The 23,774-nt window shown below is 43.3% G+C and overlaps 1 protein-coding gene across 19 annotated transcripts in view; it reads left to right on the forward strand.

Moving 5' to 3' along the window:
* The window catches only part of map2k5 (mitogen-activated protein kinase kinase 5), a 284,907-nt gene that overhangs the window by 231,308 nt on the left and 29,825 nt on the right, over nt 1-23,774 (forward strand). For 14 of the 19 annotated variants that reach the window (XM_085968444.1, XM_085968449.1, XM_085968447.1 and 11 more), the window contains 2 exons: nt 1,952-2,013; nt 5,916-5,961. The exons of 2 other annotated variants lie outside the window; for them this stretch is intronic. In XM_085968444.1, coding sequence (XP_085824570.1) covers nt 1,952-2,013; nt 5,916-5,961 — 108 coding nt within the window. Of the gene's footprint in view, nt 1-1,951; nt 2,014-5,915; nt 5,962-10,693; nt 10,856-20,504; nt 20,576-21,781; nt 21,890-23,774 lie in introns of those variants that run through there. 3 more of the 19 variants (XR_015073772.1, XM_085968445.1, XM_085968453.1) reach the window with 3 other exon arrangements.

Raw genomic sequence — 23,774 nt, forward strand, 5'->3', positions numbered from 1 at the left:
ACATTCTGGCCAAATCCACACCTATTTTTAAAAATATATATACACACACACACATACACACGTCAAAAAGGTCAATAAATGTTGTGATTGGCCACTTTCATACTCCTTTGACTCGTGCTGGCAGCTGCTCTGACCTGCTGCCAGAGACCTTGGCTGCTTGCCTGCAGTAATGGAGGAAAAATTTAAATAACTTACCAACAAAAAAAAATCAATAAATATATTGGTGCACTATAAATACATCTATAGAAGTGGAAGTCTGTTGGCATTATGACCTCAGTTGTGCTTTTGGAGGTGTCCCGCCCCTCCACTGCCTGATCATAAATCTCAGGGTAATGTTAGACCTTATATATAGATGTTAAAGACTGGGATTGTGATGCTCATTGCCAAATGGGTTTTTATTCACTGACTTTCCCTACCTCTGTCTCCCCTTAATTTACTTTTCTGATTTGATTGTATTCTTCCAGCAGCCTCCTGTTGTATAAATGGGAGACAAAGCTCAGATGAGAGATCTACTTAATTTTCTCCCTTGTAATTACTGATCTCATTTTTCTGATAATTTGAAGTTGTAATTGGCTACGGCAATTACATGTATATTTACTAATCACATTTGAAGCTCTGATTGTATCTATTTGCTACCATTGATAATGAAGCACACAAATTGCAGAGGTGCTTTTCATCTTATTTTTTCATCACATCAAAGCTTCTTCAATCACCTCCCCCCCGCCCCCCCCCCCCCCCCCCCCGCCACACACACACACACTTTTTTTTTCTTTTTTTTTCCCATAATGAATACACGCGCGCATTTGACACAGTTATATAGTAGAGAAATTGTTTGGCTCCTACCAAATGCTACACACATTGAGTTTTGCCTGAAGCATTGAAAGGTTGTATGTAATGATATATTGCTCATCCAAATGGCTGAAGCAGTCCAAAGCACTGTGAGATTAAAATAAGTCATCTCTTTGTTAATTTAAATAGGTGCATGTATCATACTTTGCGGGGTAGTTTTAACAGGGATGTCACGGAGAATGCAGCCAAAAGGTATTTTTAATGGAAAAATGAGAACAGATGAAAATGCAGTCACTTCCAGCTGCCTTTTATATTCTGCTCTTCAGCAATTGCAAATTTGATGAGGCAGCCATTAAACTCCCGCAGATCTTAATTTTAAGAAATTTCTGCGCATAATTCTGCAAGATTTGAAGTCTTTTTTTTGTTGAAATTGCAAACGAATTGCATCCGAGGGTTTTTGCTATGTACTGGGAGGTGCAATCAGCTTGCTGCCTTTAAATTGGCTGCTGCAATAACGGTTTGCTTATAATTGTAATGGTAATTTTTTTTATAGTTTTACTGGGATTTATGCAGTTAGTAAACCAATTGTGTGCCAGCAAATTGATTATTTTTGGGATATGTCTCTAATATTTTTCTGAATAACTTTTTTTGGTAAATTAATGATTGCTACTGGTCCCAGTGAAGTGTTAAAGTTTGAAGTTATATAAAAACAAGTTTTCAATAACCTGCCTCCTTTTAGGGCAAATTTTTGATTGATGCTGTGGTGACTTTCCATCTACTGTGTCTTTTAATTTTTTGTGAAGTCAATTCCTCTTGCACAAAATTAAAGAAAATGATTCTAGGTTTAGATATCAAAATAACTAAATATTGTGCATAGTACAGTATTTACCTTGAAGTCTGGTAATTATCCGTGTGAAATGAGAATTGATTATCTTATATTAACAATAGCTTAGATGTCCAAAGTCCAGCTAAAGACATTTAAGTTAAAAAATCGATCAATATCCTTCTCAAATGTTCAGGTTTGGGGTCAAAGAGACTGACATAGAATTACTCAATTTGTCAGAAAAATTGCATGTAATTAAAATAACCACAATTTTTTTGTTTGATTTCTCCCTCTCTCTCTCCCTCTCTCACACATACTCTTTGTCTTACTGCTTCCCAGGATCCACCAGTCCTTCCGGTTGGGGAGTTTTCTGAGCCATTTGTACATTTCATCACTCAGTGGTAAGCTCAGTTTGCAAACGTGCCATCCCCTCAGTGTAAATGATACATTCCATTAGCTCTCAGACTCCAGGAGACCTTATGGCTCTCCTACGTCTTTCCATAGACAGGGAGGGACTATGGGCCGTGAGCAGATGGATAGCAAAGAAGGAAAAGAATACTGTTGCTTAAATTCTGTGACTGTTATTTACATGGAAGGTCATACAACACCGTAACATGGAGCAGCTTCTGAAATTATCAGATGTCACATAAAAGTTTTACAAAGGGGAAGGAGGGGTAACTGGTGTGAAATGTTCACAGATGTCAAGCTGAAACCTAAATGATGGTGGGTAATAGCTTTCTTTTCCCTGGAGAAGCAGCTACTTTGGAATCATAGATTAGGACTGTTACCAAACAAGTCTTTAGACAGCTTGAATTGCTTGCTAATGGGTGCATTATTCCAGAGGTGCATATGTTTGTTTATGGAGACAGCAAATTGTCCTCTGCGATAGTTAATGGTTTATAACTATGCTTCTTGTTTAGTACTCGAGTCTGTTAATTTTTCGAGTGTCATCCTTTATTAGCATAAGATGTTATGGGAATACATTGCCTCAAATGACAGTTGCACTTCATAGAAAATAACCCGTGTATTATAAAAGCATTAAAAGATGTTTTGATGCAAAAAGAAATACCTTTTATTGAATTGTTTTTTAAAGTGTACAATTTTGCTGAAGGGTTTGGTTTGTAATTTAATTTGTTTTAATCATTCACAGCTATTTTCTGCTAAGTGACTGAAGGCATTATCCTTTTCCCATCTCAGATTTTAAAAAAATAAACAAATACAGTATTGAAAAGCCAACCCAGATAGTCTGTTCTTTTACATGTCCCAGCCCTCTCGTAAACTGCAAGTACATGAAATAAATGTAATTAAAGCAGATGGTAGTAATAGTGATATCACAGCTGTCATCTTTTGTGTCTGTATGTCTCCAAAAAAAAAGGGTATCATTTAAGGAAATGTTATTTTTTTAAAGTGAAAAGAAAATTATTTTTAATTTCACTTTTTAAAAAGTGTTGCCTCTGTAATGATTAGAAGAAATGCCAGTATTTTACATATCTGATTTTGGAAGTTTGGAAGTACAACTTGTGAGGATTCGAGAATTTTTTTTTTATTTGTTTATGGGATGTGAGCGTCGCTGGCAAGGCTAGCATTTATTGCCCATCCCTAATTGCCCTTGAGAAATTGTAAAGATGGAGTTGCATTTTCCTTAATTCTCTTAGGATTGGTGTAGCATTTTTCCATTCTGTCCAGAAATTATGCAATACGGTATTGAAATTGCTGATTTACTTGCGAGTGCGTTCTAAGCAGAGGTCTGGTTCATATGTGTCTACTTTATTCCTATGCGGTTCTGTTATTTCACAGTTACGTTTTCATAGAACATCATTTAGCATTTTTTTTTTAAGTTTCCTCTCCAAGACTGTGTGGGTAAATATTCCATATAGTGTGGTACTGAGCCATACAGACCCGAGGTCTCAGGTTTGCTAGTTTTGTGGTGATCTCAGCAGAGGCAGCGGTAAGGGCAAGACAGTTGGTTCCTGTGTCCCCAGGCTAAGGAGGGGGAAAAATTCTGCTTGGGTTCCCACTCCTAATTGCTATACAGTGACCTCCATTCTAAAACATGTGTGTGTGTGTAAACATCAGATGAGGGTGGGATCAGGCTCATCCGAGATGTTCCCCCATGGTCAATTAGTCCACCAACACTTTTTTTTTTAATTATTCGTTCCTGGGATGTGGACATCGTTGGCAAGGCCAGCATTTATTGCCCATCCCTAGTTGCTGTCCAGGCTTGCATGTGAAGAATGGGCACTTAGTGCATGTTCCAGAGTGCAGCTGGCATCTGTGGAACCATAGCCCATCTTAAAGAGAGGGACGTTGAGGAAAGAAAATGGGTGCCGCTTGCCACCACAATCTTCTTACCAGGACTATAGTGTAGTTTGTAACTGCAGACTGATTCCTGACTACCATCAGTACTGCTCTGCAGAATTTTTTTCTCCTCTTCTTCCTCCTAGTTCAATATGGAGAAAGGTCTCATCGTATGTGTTTATTTTTTTTCTTGAATTTTGGTGCACTGTGCTGGAGAGGGTGGAATATAGGACTTTACCTGTGATTTCTCTCATGGTAAATTTCATGTCTTGTGGTTGGGAGAGGGTGAGAACTGAGCATACAAGATGGCAGCTTGCTCTTTGGAACCTCCTGGAGGCCAGCTCAAGAGCAGTACTGACAGTGTGCAGGAGTCTGTCCACTTACCAGGAGTGGTGCATTGATGGGGGAGGGTGGATGGAGCTTTACATCATATTGGATTCTTATATAAATAGATAAAGTATGGAATGAGGAAAGTACATTTTGCAGACTATGCACAGCTTGCACTGCCATAGACTCGTCACTAACTTCTTTATTTTCATGATTGAGGTAAAACTTTAATCTCAAAATTTGAAAAAATTCTTTAAATTTTGAGCCAATTTAATGGTTCATTGTACTAATTGCTGTTGCCCTGCCCTATAACTTTTTATTTTAATTTTGTAATTTCTCCCCCCTTCCAATTGAAATTTTCTCTCTTGCTGGGGTAGCTCCTGAAGTGGCAGCAGCATTTTGGTGCATCCCCCAAGTAGCCATTTTTTTGTGTGTGAGCCTGAATAGAGACTGCTCTTCTGTGAAGGGCATGACAGCCAAGCCCATTCCTGTCCTAATGCTGCACGCACGCACATATATATATATATATATATATATATATATACACACACACATATATTTTAGGAGCTATTGACTATCAATCAGAGTGGGGTCTTAGTGATTTTTCTTTTCCCTATATTCCTAGCCCACGGGCATTGAAGCCAATTGTTGTATTCCGACTGCTAACTCAGCTCAAGTCAGCTAATTTAACACAAGGCAGGGATCAAAATTGGGTCTTTCTATAAGGTAGTGCCCTTCCACAAGGCAGTGCTGTTGCCAGCTGAGCCATTAAGGATGCTACCATTTTAAATCCTTTAGATAGCTTTAAACAAAATCCCCTTTTTGTATAAGAAAGTCTGGATGTGGTCTTTTCCATGGCACACATCATTCAGACACTACGTTGACCAATGAGAGTCATGCTTTCCTTGTTCCCTCGAGAAAATAATTAATCAAAAATAGTGTAACAAAAATAATAAAAGTTCAAGATCACTTAGAAAATTTGACAGGCGTTTGAGTTCACCGTCACAACAGATTCATTGCAAGGCTGGAAAGAAAAAATGGAGGGCAAGCTAATTCAGGCCACTGTCGTGCACCTCCTGGAGCTAGTTGCAGAGGTGCACTGGCAGTCGCTCGAGTAGTGTCTGCATGTCTGCCCTCTACAGGAATTGGTGCACAGCATGATAAGGCCTCAGAAAGACAGGAGAAGAAAACTAACTAAGATCAACTTAGACACAAAACGTGATCTTCAGGCTTTTTTTATAAATCAACATGTATATTTTTGTTAGTGAGTCTTTTGTGTTCACTAAGGTAATGAAAATTAGTCCTGTGGAAAGGAAATATTTCAGGCAGCATCAAGCATTCCAGGTTATTGTGCGCCAAATGCAGAGACCACAAGGATGGCTGGTGTGGGAAATGAAAATTTTTACTGGGAAATTACTGTGACAATGGCCCTTTTGAAGAAGGGGTAGCAACAACTTTAATTCTGCTTATGGCTTGAGAGTACTCAATGCTAACTCTGGGTAAAAAAAAAAATGAAAAAGCACATCAACAGGATGTTATAAAAGGAGATTTTACTGAGCTGTAGATTGCATGGATCCAAAAACTATGCTGATCAATAATCTTATTCTTCTATAAAACTGTGATCATACTTCAGAATTCATAAGGATTATGAAATAATTACTGTGTTTGTTTACCACAGCATGCGAAAGTTACCAACTGAAAGGCCAGCACCTGAGGAGCTCATGGTAGGTCATCCACTTTCTTTGCAAACTTATTTGGTTTTCAGGTAACATTCTCATATTTTAGTGAGACCTGAAAGGACTTGGTACTAAGTTGTCCTGACAACATATCACTACTGTTGTGATTTTAAACCTTATTGGATAGCTCACAAAAGAGTTTTAACCCCATTTTATTAAAAACTGCAACTCACTGCAACTAACACCACCAATTGGTCATTCAATTCATTTGTTGCAATTAGCTGCCACATTTACCTACACAAGACTCACTGTGCTTCAAAAGTAATTCATTGGTAGTGATAAGGTGTTATATAAATATACGTTCTTTCTTTTGCAAGAGAACAAAATGTCTCAATCCGTTTAAAGCAAATTTTTGGTGATTGTTCCATGTTCTTCCGGGTATGTTATTTGCTAGTTGCAAATTATGTGCTGACATCTAAAACCTACAAACGTTCAGGTGGGAGAAGGTATTCTGGTTAGTCAGATATTTAAAGGAATGTTACATTGCACATGGGACACACCAATTAGTCTAGCCATTAGACTTGCCTTTTTACAGCAAATAATTAGTACAGTTGTACTGTTGACAGGCTGGCCTGAAATGTTTAATTATGTTTCCACATGCCATTCAGGAGCTCATTTTCATTTCAATGTGTTGACAAAGTAAGCAGTCATCTCATAAGAGCATTAAGAATTTCTAGGAGCAGGAAATGACCATTATGCCCAACACATCTATCCCTTTTTGATAGGTAATTTCCACTTGTTTTATTCCAACATTTGGGTAAAAAGTACACCTTACTTCCCTTGCTCCTAACATAATTTTTGCCTTGTGTCCCTTTGTATTTAAATTCATCTCTTTCACTTTCAGAAGTTTATGATGTTTGGATAGATTGTATTTACCTATTTGGTTGTCAGTTACCTAAGAAGTATCAGTCCATAGATAGATTTTTGGACTCGTGGGGATCGGGAAGGAAAGTAGAAACATAGAAACATAGAAGATAGGAGCAGGAGTAGGCCATTCGGCCCTTCGAGCCTGCTTCGCCATTCAATGAGATCATGGCTGATCATCCAAATTCAGTACCCTGTCCCTGCCTTCTCCCCATATCCCTTGATCCCTTTAGCCTTAAGAAATATATCCAACTCTTTTTTGAATATATTTAATGAACTGGCCTCCACCGCCCTCTGTGGCAGAGAATTCCACAGGTTCACCACTCTCTGGGTGAAGAAATTCCTCCTCATTTCAGTCCTAAATGGCTTACCCCTTATCCTTAGACTATGACCCCTAGTTCTGGACTCCCCGGCCATCATAAACATCCTTCCTGCATCTAGTCTGTCCAGGCCTGACAGAATTTTATAGGTTTCGATGAGATCCCCTCTCAATCTTCTAAACTCCAGTGAGTATAAGCCCAATCGACACAATCTCTCGTCATACGTCATTCCTGCCATCCCAGATATCAGCCTGGTGAATCTTCGCTGCACTCCTTCCATGGCAAGAACGTCCTTCCTCAGGTAAGGCGACCAATTCTGAGGTAGAAGATCAGCCATGATCTTATTGAATGGCGGAGCAGGCTTGCGGGGCTGTATGGCCTACTGCTGCTCCTAATTTTTATGTTCTTATATCCATGAGGTATTATTGCTTATTGTAGAGTGGGGAACATGGTTTGCTTTTAGACAAGCATCTGCTGTGTTCTGACCTCCAAGTGACTTATGAATGAGCAGATCCTATATCTGCATTTTGATGTAGTCCTGACATAAAATAAACCCGCCACTTGGATAGATTTCTTGTTGGGACTAATTCTGGGCACTGCAATGTAAAGCAGTGGCACGTTTCTGGATCGTATCAGCTCATGAGCAAAGCATGTGATCGGAATGGCAGGGTTCTTCTCCGAATGATCTCTTGTGAGTTTAGGACCCAGTACAGGTGACGTGTACAACCACATACTCTGTTTTATTCCCAATAGGAGGTACCTCACAGCATTTGACATAGGCTTTTACTCAGTATCATGATGTATGGATGGCCAGAATTGTTTTTACTCAGGATTAAGCAGAAACCTGTGTACAGTTACCATCATGGATTTGAATACTGTGCCAGTTTAAGAATTTTTTTCTCTCTTTCACTTTCACTGACCTTTTAAAATCCATTTTTAAAAATTCAGTTGAAGAGTAGAGGTGACAATGGAGAAGGCAGGCAAGGCACAACAGCACATGATAATTTTAATGAAATTATTACTTGTGTATTTTTAATAAGAGATCACAGAATGACTTGCATTTACATCGCACCTTACTACATCTTCAGAAACATCTCGAAGTGCATCATATACAGGGCAGAATTTCCAATCCAGTGTTAGTCAAGCAGTGTGTTATTAGCACCCTGCCTGACCTTTAGTGTGATGACCCTGCCTGATTTTGTGGGTAAGCTTTCAGTGCCTGGCATTGGGGGCTTGCCAGAAGGAAGCTGAAAAATCATGTTAAGTAGCCCTTAAAGAGCTGATTATACCAGGTGATGGGTACATTTAAAGGGATGCAGCTACTTAAAGGTAAATGGCTACATATGGGAACAGAAATATTGGTAGCCTTTACAAATGATGCTAATATTTTAATGTATATTTCAGCCTTTACAAAGGTTGTTTGGGTCAATAAAATGGCTGTCTGGCACAATCATTGTGAAGGCAGGAAACTGAGACTGTCCAAACGATGGATTGCACAGCACTCCAACCCTGTGTTTGATAGCTGGTGGAATAAAGGTGGCACAGAATGAGCTGGTAGCAAGGAGTGTAACGCACCTTGCCACTCCAAGGAGCCCTCCCCATAGGCAACATTGCAGCATATCTGAAAGGTGGTGAAGGAATCAGAATTGAGGGTGCAGCTGACTGCCCCTGCCACTGCTAGTTCATGTTGGCTGGATCTGTATTTGCAGCAGATCACACAGCTCTGCATCTGGCTGTCTGCTGCCCCAGGGTTTGTGTAGCTAATTCTGCAGGTCACTGCCAGGAAGTTGTGCCTCTATCTGTAAATGTGGATGGAGGGTACTGGCAGATGGGTGTAGTCTATGTCTGGTGCAGCCTGATGCACCTGTCATCCTTCCATTGCTTCTTCTCTTCCTCTGGAAAGTTGTCTGGCTGTGTCCTTTTCCCTTCTGGAATACTGTACACAGCACATTTTGAAAAACTTGTGATCAGTGTGCCACTAAGTGTCTAAATGCAGCACATGGGCACTCATGATTATTGGTTGTTTTTTGTTCTGTTTATGCTTGGTTTTGCTTGTTTTCTGGCCAAAGTCCCATAATAGACTTTGTTTATTGTAATATGCCAGTGGGAGCAACTGTAATATGAATAAGCCATCTGATATTTGGGATTTTTTTGAACTTGGGTCAAAAAATCAGCTGCAAGCAAAATCCATTCTGCCTTGAGTCAAAAATAAGGCAATATGTTTGTAATCAGAAAATTGGGTTTAATCAGCAGAATAGCTTCAGTACCAACATGTACAACAATTTTCAATAAAATAATTTGGAAGGAATACAATAATTTAAATAGATAATAAGCACCGAAAACTGCCTTCAAAAGTAGAATGCCTTATCTCATTAGCAACTTCTTCAGTGCCTTCCTTCTCTTCCCTGAACTTCATTTAACCATCTGTACGTTGTATAGGCAACTAAAGGTGCGCTCTACGGCAATACCGCCCATTGTTATGGCGAGAATATGAAGTGCTCCCTGTGCCAAACGGGAAAAGTGGCTGCATGCATCACACCGGAACTGTAAAATGCCAAAGTTGACATTTCCAGGATTCACCATGTTTAATCCTAATTTTAGAGTTTATCTTTCAGTTGATGCTTGAGATTTGAACCTAAAATCAGAAGCTTAAGTTATGCTTAAATTAATGACTACAAGAGAATGTATTGTCATTTCAAGGCAAAAACTATGCCAAAAATGAACCACAATATTGTCCACCAATCACTACTCGCTCTAACTACAAACATTTATGCTGTTTTTTTGGTAATCCTATCTGAAATAAATCTGCAGACAATTGGCAGAGTTGGTTGCAAAAATTCACCGAACAGTAGGAACTCTCAAGAAAATTTGACACTGTTTGTTACTGTCAGCAGTTTTCATGTTCTGCAAAGATTGTATCTGCCTTCTGATATATTGGAGCTTTGTTTGGCAAACTACAGAGAAATTCCTGAAACAGCAGGTCAATCAGCACCATTAGAGGGAAAAGACAAGTTAATGTTTCAAGTAGAACCCAGAAGCTTAACTCGTCGTCTTCTTATGGATGCTGACTAACCTGCTGTGTATTTCCTGCATTTTGTGTTTCTGCTTCAGATTTCCAGCATTTGCAGTTTCTTTGTACAATAAAGAGAAAACCCATCTTTTGCTTCTTGACTCGAGACAGTCCAAAGGCAGGCAACCCATTGGAACTTGATAAAGTTGCTCTTCTCTGCCAGAATCCATCCTCTGCAACAGGAGGAAGATGTTTTTGGAATACAAGTGTTATTGCAGCTATTTATTTCACTCCAAAAAGGTCTGCACATAATACCATCATGTGGAGATGCCGGTGTTGGACTGGGGTGGACAAATGTAAGAAGTCACACAACACCAGGTTATAGTCCAACAGTTTTATTTGAAATCACAAGCTTTCGGAGCGCTGCTCCTTCGTCAGGTGAAGTGGGGAGATGCATAAAGACACAGCTTATATAGTCAGAGAATAATGCCAGATTTTTTTTGTCTGTTTTTTGTTTTTCATACAGACCCCAGCATCTGCAACATTTGACCCCTTGTGACCCCACCTCATTGTTCTTTGATGTAATGTTTTCCTGACTGACCTGTTTGGACACCATTCACACCTTTGATTGCTGTGATTATCTCTCTGCCGAGGTGTGATAAATGGCAGTTAGAAAGATTACCTGTAATCATCTGGCATTATTCTCTGACTATATAAGCTGTGTCTTTATGCATCTCTCCACTTCACCTGACGAAGGAGCAGCGCTCCGAAAGCTTGTGATTTCAAATAAAACTGTTGGACTATAACCTGGTGTTGTGTGACTTCTTACATAATACCATCGACAAAGCTTCACGCACTACTTCAACTGCTTGCAGAACACCTGATGCCCTGTCCCTCGTACGCAGAAGTTCATGGGCATCATTAGCCATGACTTCTGGAACCAGTGTTGCTAGAATGTGTGTTAACAAAATGGGAAATCTGACTTGCCCATTTATGCTCAATACAATTTCTCGATCTCTTTCTGTACTCTCAGCAACTTCTGGGTTCAGATTCATAAGATATATCCTTGCTAAAGCTGTCTCTGGCTACACCCTGTTGTATACCACCTAGTACAAATATATCTCTATAGGTCATTTGATATGTTTCATAGCACGCAGTAACAAGGGCAGGCAGGAGGGAAATGAGATGGGAGGTCGGCCTCACTCTCTTTCTCTCCCCCCCACCCCCCCCCCCGCAACTCACTTGCATTTACATACAGCAGGCACGGAAGGGGTGGCCAATGGAAGTCTCAACAGGGGGAGGAAATTTACCTGAAGTGGAAATGTAGCAGTAAGCCTTGCTGCTTGATTTTGATTTTTGTCCCCTTTTCCTCCACTATCCCATCCAATTTTCAGTGGGATAACAAGAATATCCAGCCCAGCCTTTTTGCACTCAATCTATGTCATTGTGTTTCCGTGCCAACAAAGATGACAGTTCTGATCAAGAGGTCAATCATTTATATAATAGTTTGTCTTTTTAAAACATAGAAGTACAATTTTTGTATAAAGCCATTGTAGGGATTTAATGTCAAGTCTACCTGCAACATCAAGACTTTTTTTTTAATCAAACTTTTTTGCAGCATTTTTCATACAAATGCAGCATATCGAGCCCACTGTTTTTTTTTAATGCAGTAGTACTATAGAAATGATCTGCATGTAAAATATAAATAAAACACAGGATTTACAATCTGCCATTTAGGATCCTATAGGGTTTCTACCAGCCAAAGTAAGAGACCTTTATGAATCATAGAGAATTGCACAAGATTTTATCATGTTCATTTTGAAGATAGACCCAGGAGTCGCTGGTAAAGAACCGGAGTCTGCAGGGCTTTCAGGGAGCTGCTGTCAGCTTTGAGGCAGCCTTCACTGATTGTAAATGACATCCAGCAAGGGGGAGGAATGCTGCCGGAGAATAATTCCCAATAGGTCATTTATTCAGCACTGTTTGTTGATTTGACAATGAACAAGCTGTTAAGAATATCTGTGGCATCCAGCAGAACTAGTAAATAATAATTATACTGTGCCTCTCCTCACTTTATCTCCTGTTGTTATTTTTGTTACACTCGTCTATACTGCTTGCAATGTTTCTTCTCTGGAGCAGCTGAAACTGCTGTTGTATTTAGCACTTTTGTCTTAAAGTCACTCTCTCTAATCAAGCGGCAGGCAGCCATTATAATTCAAATACAAGTAGTTCTGACCATTTTAAGTGGCAACATTCTGTGAGTTTGTTAATTACATTTCTGCAGTAAAGCCCCTTTTCAGCAAAGAGACAGTCTTTACTAAGAGGAGCTGGAGCATAAATATAAATCACAGCTTATAAGTGCAATGCAATTTCATTCACTCGGCAGAATGATGAAATTTGGGAGCATTTTTGCACCTCTGAAATGGTTCGAATCAATCCAAAATAAACCCTTTATTGCCATTCAATTCAGGCTGGTTTGCATGCGTGCTTCTTGTTCAGTGGGATTCGGGGATTAATCCACCGTTTGTGAACCTGGACCCTTTCACCTCGAGGGGAGAAATTTATCATAAAAGTGTGAAATTGGGGAAACTACACAGGCTTAAATAAGCAATTTAAAACACTAAGCTCACTATGAAATGAGTGATGTTTCACTAAAGATGCATTGTGGTGATTAAATTCAAGCCGACTTTTATGGGTCCGGTTTAAATAACAGTAATGCACGTGTGGTTTTACTGGGTGGTGCCTGAGTTCAGTGAGTAGCACCAAAGCTTGGGTTCAACCTACATATATCCATAGCACAGAAACCAAGTTTGAATGCGATGTGCCTTTGATATAAAACTTGTGTATATATGAAATAATAAGAAACTGAGAATGCTGAAAATCCGAAATAAAAACAGAAAACGCTGGAAGTGCACAGTAGGACCATCAGCATTTGAAAGAGAAAGGCATTTTGGGTGGGACCCTTCACACACTTGGACAATGTACCAGAGAACAGCCTGTACCTCAACATGAGCCGCGATCACCTTCAAGAGAAGAGGGGTGCATAATAATTATCTCTAACTTTTTTTTAAATGATTTAATAGTGCAGTATTTAATTTCATTAGAATGCCAAGGCCCAGTCTCGGTTATGAACCTCAGCTGAAAAGCTTACTTTTTTTTTGTTCTTGGGATGTGGGTAACCTTGCCTCTAATTGTCCGAAGAAGGTGGTGGGCTGACTTCTTGGGTAGCAATTGTTTGTACAATTGAGGACATGCTAGGCCACTTCAGAGGGCATTAAGAATCAACCACATAGCGTGAACCAGTGTCTTATATGGGCCAGACCGGCTAGGGGTGGCAGGTTCCCTTCCAGTGGTATTGGTGAACCAGTTGGATTTGACGACATTTTGTTTGTTTGCCAGCCCATAAATTAACAGATTCATTGAATTCAGTTTCACAACTTCCTGTGACGGGATGGCAAGACCTCTGGTTTGCTAGTCTAGTACCGTAACCACTCGCTACAATATTATAAGATTATGTAAGATAACATGTGCTAAAGGTTATGAGGATCATGTGATTTGACTATTGAATTTCAACATCGTTCAAATAGGATTTAATATTAATGAAGTCGCGGGCTGGAAAAATACGGGGGGGGGGGGGGAAACAATTAATGCAAAACTGCTCTCCCAATGGTTCAGTAAGTAAGTTCACTGAGCCATACAGACCAGAAGGTTTCAAATGGTTCGCATTGAGTTACCTGCTGTCAGCTGGGCTGGCAGTAAGGATGCTGTGATTGGCCTCAGTGCCTTTCAGCTAGGCAGGGGTTCAGAAAGAGTTCACACTCCTGATTGCCATCTAGTAATCTCTGCTGGCACCTCAGAATTGGACAATATCCGGCTCAGCTGTGATGCTCTCTGCAATCAAATATCCTTCCCACAGTCGGTGTTTGGGCTCAGACGTGAAGGATGGTCACTCAGTGAAGTACTAAGGGCAGCTTGTGCCCGTGGGGCTGAACACCAGCAAGAGTCAACATTCTCAACAGAGAGGGAGAGTAAATTTAAGAAAGGGGGAAAAAAATGAATACAAAACATTTTCGTTTAAAGACAGTTGTTTTCACTTCTTGGATGTATGCCTTCAGCAGGCTGTGATGACATCTTGTAACTACACTCTTGGCTGTTGTGGCCTTTTAATTGTTGTTGTGTTGCTCCCATGCAGCAGAAAATCAAATGAAGCAATTTGAAATTTGCCAGCGGATGATTTTGAACAGTAATTCACTTCCCTCTGGAATGACTAGGAAGCAGTAACTTCCCAGTATTGAGAAGAGTTGTCATCTGAACATTGAACATAGATTTCACACTATCTGAGTCATTGCAATTAAAGAGGGAGTTTTGCATTAGCAGCACTTTCAAAAAAATTAACTTCTCCCACACCGTCCTCAGTTTTTTTTCCCCTCGTCAAGATGGTTACTTATGTTCAGGTACAGTTCCAAGCGTGCTGGTAACCTTCCAGCACATTACCCAAGCTGCCATTTTGCATGCACTCTCAGACTATTTAACTATGGAGCATCGCAAGCGAGTCCAAACTTGCTGTGCTGTTGTCTTTCTTTATTCCCCCACAAGCCCATGGGTGCTGAGACCAATTGTATGAACTATTTTGCTGCCCTGGCTAAAATCCGATACCTCAGCACAGACTGGGATTCATTGATTAGGTTCGTCCTGTAGTTTAAAAATCATACATGACAGTACAGTTACCTGTTCCTTTATTTAATAGCACTGTTTAAGGTTTACAAAACCTTACTGACCACTAGTAATTTTCAAGCTTCTCTTCATTTACCATTTTGAATTGTATTCACATTTGTGAGGATTGCTTCACCACTGTTGGAAGAAAAGCTCAGTTAAACTATCTTTAGCACACTCGATGACTTACATATAAATATTCAGGCCGGCTCTGAACCCAGTGCATCAACCGCTCTGAGGTGTATTAATTGTATTTTCCAGAAGCTCTCGAAAGCTGGCTGCCATTTAATGGAATCTATGCATAGAACAGAATTAGGTCACAAAGAAAGCCTGCATCTTATGTTTGGATCAATGTGTCAGCTAATACTTTATCAGAGACACTTGATTATCTCATGCTGATTCAATTCCTATTCTGTAGGGTGCAGTTGTGCTGTAACGGAATACTCACTGCATTCATATTAAAAACATAGACCCAATCTATCTGTATGTAAATGTAAGAATCCACAGCTGGAAATTTTTATGTGGGTTGGATTACTAATAATACATATTAATTTGCTTACCCTAAATAAATAGCTAAAGTAATAAATATGTACTTTTTAATGATGAATCTTGAATTTTTTTTTCTGTACACTGACGCACTTAAGTTCCGCAATGCGTCATCTAAAGTACTCCAATTGTTACAAGCTGAAGAGTTAGTATGAAACACATGCATTTGATGAAACCACCTGTCCCCTACCCGAACCTTCCTCGCTACCATAGCCACATTTCTGATTTTTTTTTTCTTCTCTTTCTCTCTCCACCCCCACCCCGCCTAAAATTGCTCACCTCTCTTAAAGGCGGTGATACCGTAGTGTGTCTGACACCCATGCAGTGTGGCTCAAGTGGCTATTATTTGCATGTGACTATTGGCAGATTCAAGCCTGGTCTGCTCCTTGCCCTTGCAAACTTTCCATGGATCAGAGCGAGAGCACCTTTTTTTTGTTCTTTCCCCACCCGACTCTGCATGTAAGGGCACTAAGAACAATTGCAACACCTCACTGCCATTCTGGATGTTATCGGCTAACTCAGTAGAGACCAGGGATCAAACCTGGGTCCATCTTGGTCTGTGTGGCTCCGTACCACACCAGGCAGGACATATACCAACTCTCCAGTACATTTTAAAGCCCGTGTTCAGATCAATAATTCCTTTTTATTTTCACAACAGCTTTGTGTTTGTACTCCCTTTCGCTATTGCAATTAAGAGTTGGTCCATCTTTATTAAATTTAAACAATCACGAGCCTAGCAAATTCAGTAATGATTAAACAGTTTAGGAAGTGCACGACTTAAGGATGTTTGGCTTCAAAACACATTGAGCAGCAGAATACAGGATTTGATCAGTCTTCAAAAGCTGAGTGAAAATGTCTCTGCTCATTGTTTTTTTAAGTGTAACTTTCATTTAGGATAAATACCATGTACAAGAAATAAATGTTCCATTTCCCACAACTCACATAAATTACAAATATATATATATGTACGGTTGTGGGGAATGGAACTCTTCCTACCTCATATCAGGTACAGCACAACCAGATGCAAAGTAAAGCTCCCTCTACTAGAATGGCACCAGAGATGCGGGACTTCAATTATGTGGAGAGACTGGAAAAGCTGGAATAACAACAGAAAATGCTGGAAAAACTCAGCAGGTCAGGCAACATCCGTGGACAGAAATTTGAGTTGACGTTTCGGGTCGAACCCTTCTTCAAAACTGGAGTTGTTCGCCTAAGAGCAGAGATGGTTAAGGGGAGATTTGATAGAGGTGTTCGAAATGATGAACAGTTTTGATAGAGTAAATAAGGAGAAACTGTTTCCAGTGGCAGAAGGGTCAGTAACTAGAGGACACAGATTTAAGGTGATTGGCAGAAGAACCAGAGGCGACATGAGGAAACATTTTTTTACACAGCAAGTTGTTGTGATCTGGAACGCACTGCCTAAAAGGGTGGTGGAAGAAGATTCAATAGTACTTTCAAATTGGATAAATACTTGAAGGGAAAAAAAATAGTGCGATGGGGAAAGAGCAGGGGGACGAATTGGATTGCTCTATCAAAGAGCCGGCATTATCAGGTGATCAGTGGGGCGAGCAGGGCCATGGCGTTGTGTGATGAGACCTCCTGGAATACGTTCAACCAGAGTTTACAACCCTAGTCTAAGCTGGATTTGAACCTAGGTCCCAGAGTTGAAAGGACAGTGTCTAACCTACTTCCACCACTCAGTTCCTCCCAAACATACAAACTTTTAATGAAAAAGAGTCATTGGCCTAGAAATTCGGTGGGCTGCGCCACCAGTTAGCACCTAAAGAGGGCACTCAGTGGCTTTAGCGCCACTGGCCACGCCTCCCGCGATATTTAGCTGGGGCGCTAATGGCGGCGTTAGCCTGTTGCGCTGCACCGCCACCGATGACGTCATCGGTGTGCGCAGCGCCCCGCTACCGCCCCGATCTCGATATTCGGTAGCGCCCGCCTCTTAGCACCGTTCACAAATCGCACCCAGTTCACGGGGCCTACCTGTGGCGACAGTGGCACAAATTAAGGTGGAGGTGCGGGGCGGCCATTTTTTTCGGCAGCCGCCTGCCAGCACCTCCGTCCCCGGCCTCCTGATCTCCCCCTGCGGCATTGCCGGCTGTTTTCTGAGAGCCCGGCACTTCTCCTCGGTGCCGGGCTCTTTTGCCGGCACTCGCGATCTCCGATCGCGCTGGTGCCGGCCCCTCCCCCTTAAGAATGGGAGGAAGGCCGGCAGTACCGCAGCGCGCCGTGCCGCAGCGTGTGGCGCTGCGGCACGTTGCGCTGTGATATTCCGTTTCAGCGCCCTAAGAGGGACGCGCAGCGCCTCGAGCCTCACCCCGTGTCCCTCTTGGGGCGTTCAAGCTGAATTTCCGGCGGTCGCAACTGCTCCGATCGCTGCGCTAATTCCAGTGCCCAGGCGAGCTTGGCGCCCCGTTTGCGGCTCCACCGAATTTCTCCCCCATTGTGTTTTAACATTGTTGGCTGTAAGTGAATAATTGGTAATCATTTAATTTTTAGGTGACTGGGTACAGAAATACTGAATTCAATTTGAAAAAATTACACTTTTGTCTCAACAAACCTCCCTTAGGCTCACATTTTAATCTTCCACTCTGCTCTGTTTTTTTATATATATATATATATATATATAAAATAAAATGACACAAAATTACTTCTTGCACACCTGAAATGGCTTCATCCCTAGTGTGCTGAGAGTACTAATGATTAGCTTTAATCATACTAACACTAAGATAGGGACCCATTTGCGAACATAAATTACACAAACACATCAACATATTTATTAGTAAAATTGTATTTCATCTTTCATAAAGTGAGCACTGAGGTGATTAATTTTCAAAGCTAGCCATGGAAGTAGCAAAAACAATACCAAAACACAGAAGTGGTTACTGTAATGTTACTTGTTTATTTAAGGTACTAGCTGAAGTGCCCGGCGGTGCCGAGGGTCTTTTGAGGGCATGTTGTTGTTGGAAGAGAGAGAGAGAGCGACTGGGGGGGAAGAGAGAGAGCGACTGGGGGGAAGAGAGAGAGCGACTGGGGGGGAAGAGAGAGAGCGACTGGGGGCGAAGAGAGAGAGCGACTGGGGGGGAAGAGAGAGAGCGACTGGGGGGGAAGAGAGAGAGCGACTGGGGGGGAAGAGAGAGAGCGACTGGGGGGGAAGAGAGAGAGCGACTGGGGGGGAAGAGAGAGAGCGACTGGGGGGGAAGAGAGAGAGCGACTGGGGGGGGAAGAGAGAGAGCGACTGGGGGGGAAGAGAGAGAGCGACTGGGGGGGAAGAGAGAGAGCGACTGGGGGGGAAGAGAGAGAGCGACTGGGGGGGAAGAGAGAGAGCGACTGGGGGGAAGAGAGAGAGCGACTGGGGGGGAAGAGAGAGAGCGACTGGGGGGGAAGAGAGAGAGCGACTGGGGGGGAAGAGAGAGAGCGACTGGGGGGAAGAGAGAGAGCGACTGGGGGGGAAGAGAGAGAGCGACTGGGGGGGAAGAGAGAGAGCGACTGGGGGGGAAGAGAGAGAGCGACTGGGGGGAAGAGAGAGAGCGACTGGGGGGAAGGGGGGAGCGACTGGGGGGGAGAGAGAGAGCGACTGGGGGGGAGTGGAGGGGAGGAGAGGGGGGGAGGGGAGTGGGGTGGGGGGGAGGGAAGGGGGGGAGAGGGGGGGAGGGAAGGGGGGGAAGAGGGGGGGAGGGGTGTGGGGGAGGGAAGGGGGGGAGGGAAGGGGAAAGGGGGGTGGGGGGGGAGGGGGAATGGGGGGAGGGGAAAGGGGGAATGGGGGGAGGGAAGGGAAAGGAGGGAGGGGAGGAAAGGAGGGGAGGGGGGGAAGGAAAGGGGGCGGGGAGGGGGGGAGAAAGGGAGGGGGGAGCCAGCAGACCCTCTGCCGGCGATGGCTCCGCTGAGCTCCGTGCCACCCCACGCACTGACATGCCGAGCGCAGCGCCCCGGTCAGCCCGAGCCCCGCCCTCTGGAGGCCGGGCCTGATGCGGCTTGAGACGGCCGATTGCGGTTGGCCGGGCCCGGTTGCCTTGGTAACCCTCCTCCCCTCTCCGCCTCCCGATCTCCGGGACCGGGCCGCTTGAGACGGCCGATTGCGGCTGGCGAGCCCGGTTGCCGGGGTAACGCTCTCTGCTCCCCCTCCCCTCCCGAGCCCCCCCCCCCCCCCCCCCGGCTAACCTGCTCGCTTCCCTCTGGCCGCGCTCTGTGTGGAGGTGCGCCGTGCAGCGCGAGCGCGAATTTAGCGCGAGGAGGTTGCAGTGAGCCCAGCCAGCCTTTACCAAGATGGCTGGTTCGGAATCGGGCCCAGCGGGTGGGGGGGGAAGGGAAAGAGGGGAGGGGGGGGAGGGAAAGGAGGGAGGAGGGGAGGGGGGGAGGGAAAGGAGGGAGGAGGGGAGGGGGGGGAAGGAAAGGGGGGGAGAAAGGGAGGGGGGGAGCCAGCAGACCCTCTGCCGGCGATGGCTCCACTGAGCTCCGTGCCACCCCACGCACTGACATGCCGAGCGCAGCGCCCCGGTCAGCCCGAGCCCCGCCCTCTGGAGGCCGGGCCTGATGCGGCTTGAGACGGCCGATTGCGGCTGGCTGGGCCCGGTTGCCTTGGTAACCCTCCTCCCCTCTCCGCCTCCCGATCTCCAGGACCGGGCCTGAGCGGCTTGAGATGGCCGATTGCGGCTGGCGAGCCCGGTTGCCGGGGTAACGCACTCTGCTCCCCCTCCCCTCCCGAGCCCCCCCCCCCCCGGCTAACCTGCTCGCTTCCCTCTGGCCGCGCTCTGTGTGGAGGTGCGCCGTGCAGCGCGAGCGTGAATTTAGCGCGAGGAGGTTGCAGTGAGCCCAGCCAGCCTTTACCAAGATGGCTGGCCGCTGGTTCGGAATCGGGCCCAGCGGGTGCGGGGGGAGGGGTGAGAGGAGCTTGCCACAAAACAATTGCCTAGAGTCCAGCATGGCTGGTAACAGACGCCCAGGCTTCAAGGCCTACCTGCAAAAATGGGGAAAGGTAGGAAAATTAATGAGATTAGATAAAAGATTTAGAAAGTAATTAACTTTTTTTAAAAACAATATGTGTTTTAAAAGCAACTTTTTTTTTAAAGACGCAGAAAGCGGGAAAAAGAAATGAAAGGTTTGGAATCAAGATGGCGGCGACTCACCTCGGTTCAGAATGGTAAGGCCCGCCCACACATGCACCGATTGGTCAACCATCAGGTCACTGAACTGTAGGATTGGTCAATCATCACGTCACTCAACTGTAGGATGGCCCGCCCGCACACACAATGAACCCGCCCCCACTCGATGCAAATGAGCGGATAATGAGAGGAATTTTGACCATTTTTTGGATACCGTCAGCACAATTTTTGTCCGACCGTCGGCACAATTTTTGTCCGAGCAAAAAGTAAATACGCCTACAAGAGTCCCCTAATGATGAGCTTTCTTTTGATATAACATATGTGTAGGTACGCTCTATAACTTTTGATTGTATAGCCGGCCAGAGAGACAGACAGATAGACATATCCTTTTATTATTATATTATATAGATAGATAGATGAGGTCTTCAGTGGCGGGTGAAGGTGCAGGCTGTTTATGCTTTTATATGGGGGAAATGGTTGGCTTTCTTGCTCTTTTGTGAGGGATGTGGGGATAGGGCCATTTTGCTGCTCAAAGGGATGTGGCTACATTGAGGTCTTCAGTGGCACATGCAGATACGGGCTAGTTGACCTATACAGGAAAGGGGTTTGTTTGTCGGGGGTCACGGGATTGTGATGGGAAGGTTTCAGCAGAATGGAATTACTTACCCTGAGGACAGGATGGATAACAGCGATGTTGTTTCTGATACGCTGAGAAAGGGAAGATCACACCTTGCACTGGAATCAAGAACAGGGCCAGAACATAAACGGTATGTAAAGTGCAATTCACTACAAAGAATATCAGAATGGCTACAGGGCAGCAGTAAAAATCATCAATTAAGAGGTCATTGCTTTAGTTTGCTTGACTAAACAGCTCTGAAGTGCAATAAAAGGGCTGTGCATGGTAAATACAGTGCACAGTCACATAACATTAGTCAGTCCTCACTACTTAATGGGTCACATAAATGTGATCCTCAACATCACCTACAAGCACAATGCCATTGCAATGTTGTGGCCACAAACTCTTTTTAATACTATATAGATATCTACTTTTATTATTTTCAATATCTGTAAACATGATATGGAGGATGGTTGTTTTTGTTTTTCATCGGACAAAATAACTGGTATCCAGCAAGGTCCATGTTGGACTCTGATATCCTGTGAGGTTCCATATCACTAACATGTGGTAGCCAGGAAACAACCATATGTTTATATATACTGTGGCATTCTCTTACATACAATTACAGAGTCTACAGCACAGAAAATTCTGTCAGGTCTGGACAGACTAGATGCAGGAAGGATGTTTCTGATGGCCGGGGAGTCCAGAACCAGGGGTCATAATCTAAGGATAAGGGGTAAGTCATTTAGGACTGAAATGAGGAGGAATTTCTTCACCCAGAGAGTGGTGAACCTGTGGAATTCTCTGCCACAGAGGGCGGTGGAGGCCAGTTCATTAAATATATTCAAGAAAGAGTTGGATATATTTCTTGAGGCTAAAGGGATCAAGGGATATGGGGAGAAAGCAGGGACAAGGTACTGAATTTGGATGATCAGCCATGATCACATTGAATGGCGGAGCAGGCTCGAGGGGCCGAATGGCCTACTCCTGCTCCTATGTTTCTGTGTTTCTATAAAACAGGCCATTTGGCCCAACTGGTCTGTGCTGATGTTTATGCTCCACAGGAGCCTCCTCCCACCCCTCTACCTCTAACCCTATCAGCATATTCTTCAATTCTTTTCTCCATCATGTGCTTATCTAGCTTCCCCTTAAATGCATCTAAGCTATTCGCCTCAACCACTCCCTGTGGTAACGAATTCCACATGGTTACCTCTCTGTGTAAAGAAATTTCTCCTGAATTCCCTATTGGATTTATGCAGGAATTTGGAGAAGAAGGGAATGATTTGATATAAGACAGTAGTTGGAGAGAGGCAGGGGTAGGATGGGAGTGATAACAGTGCCTTTAATGGCAGTGGGGACGGTACCGGATGAGAGACAGATTGATGTGTCATCAAGCATCAGGTGAGGAGGTGAAGCTAGGTGGTAAGGACCTGACAAGGGAGGGGGTCAAAGGAGCATGTGCTGGACTTCATGGACAGCATAAGTGGGCTGAGGAGGAATGGAGAATATCACAGTTAGGCGATGGGGAGGTGGATAAATATTTGAAAAGGAAACATTTAAACGGTATGCGGAAAGGGCAGGGGAATGATACCAAGTGGTTTGCTCTTTCAGAGAGTTGACATGGGTGCGAGGAGCTGAATGGCCTCCCGTGCTGTAAAATTCTATGATTCCATGAACTGAGAGCACCAAACCCCAATATTGTGTGTATGGTTTGTATCTGTTTTCATGGTCTCAGTCCCAGCTAGTGATGAATCAGATAGCTGTTTATGTTCTGTGAACTCATCTCCAGTGGGAGCAGGATTCTGATTTCTGAACTTGAACCCAAGTCCAGGAGGCGGAAAGGGCACTGTACAACCGATTAGGTAAGGAAAAGAGGGAGAAATGTTTATTATAGTGTTGTTCATCTGCTTCCAAACATTCAGATCACCATCGGAATAATGTTAGAATGCTATACCTGGGCAACAGAATCAGATTTTCATAAATGGAGTAAATTTATAAAGTTTTTTTTAAATGGTGATTGTTATACTCTCCAAAGGAAAGAGCATCAAATTTTCTTCACATGCAAGCAGATAATGTCATTTTCCCATGCATTTTATGCCAATTGAGTATATGTTGATGAGCACCATTAGAAAGTGATGCCAGCAATCTTCCTTTCAGTTCTGTATGCCAAGTAGCAATTAACTTCAAAACTTTATCCAACACTGGCTTTTGATGCCTACTTATCTAAATCTAAAGGCAGCAAAGTACCCTTCCCCTTAGCCCCAGTCTGGACACTTCATTTTTGTCAAGTATCTTGCACCATTTTTTCCCCCTATAGGTGATTTAAACCTAAACCCAATCTTTACCATAACCATAATCCCTTGGCTCCAGTAATTGGCATTAGTTTATTGCCTTGAGGCTTAAACAACTCTGGACTTTGTCTTTTTTAAAAAGAGACAGGATCCCTTGTGTTTAACCTACAGGGACTGTTTCTCAAGATCGCTATAAATCAGAGCTGCCCAGCATTCTGTTTATTCTCAATCCCTGTCAGAAGCATTGTTTCTTGAAAATGTAATCTTTGAGGTTGGATCGTTATCATATTATAGACCAGTGGATTAAAATGGCAGGAGATTATACATCTT

This window comes from Somniosus microcephalus, chromosome 27 (assembly GCF_052327205.1).
Source record: "Somniosus microcephalus isolate GS21.2 chromosome 27, FLI_Smic_1.0, whole genome shotgun sequence".
Classification (NCBI taxonomy): domain Eukaryota; kingdom Metazoa; phylum Chordata; class Chondrichthyes; order Squaliformes; family Somniosidae; genus Somniosus; species Somniosus microcephalus.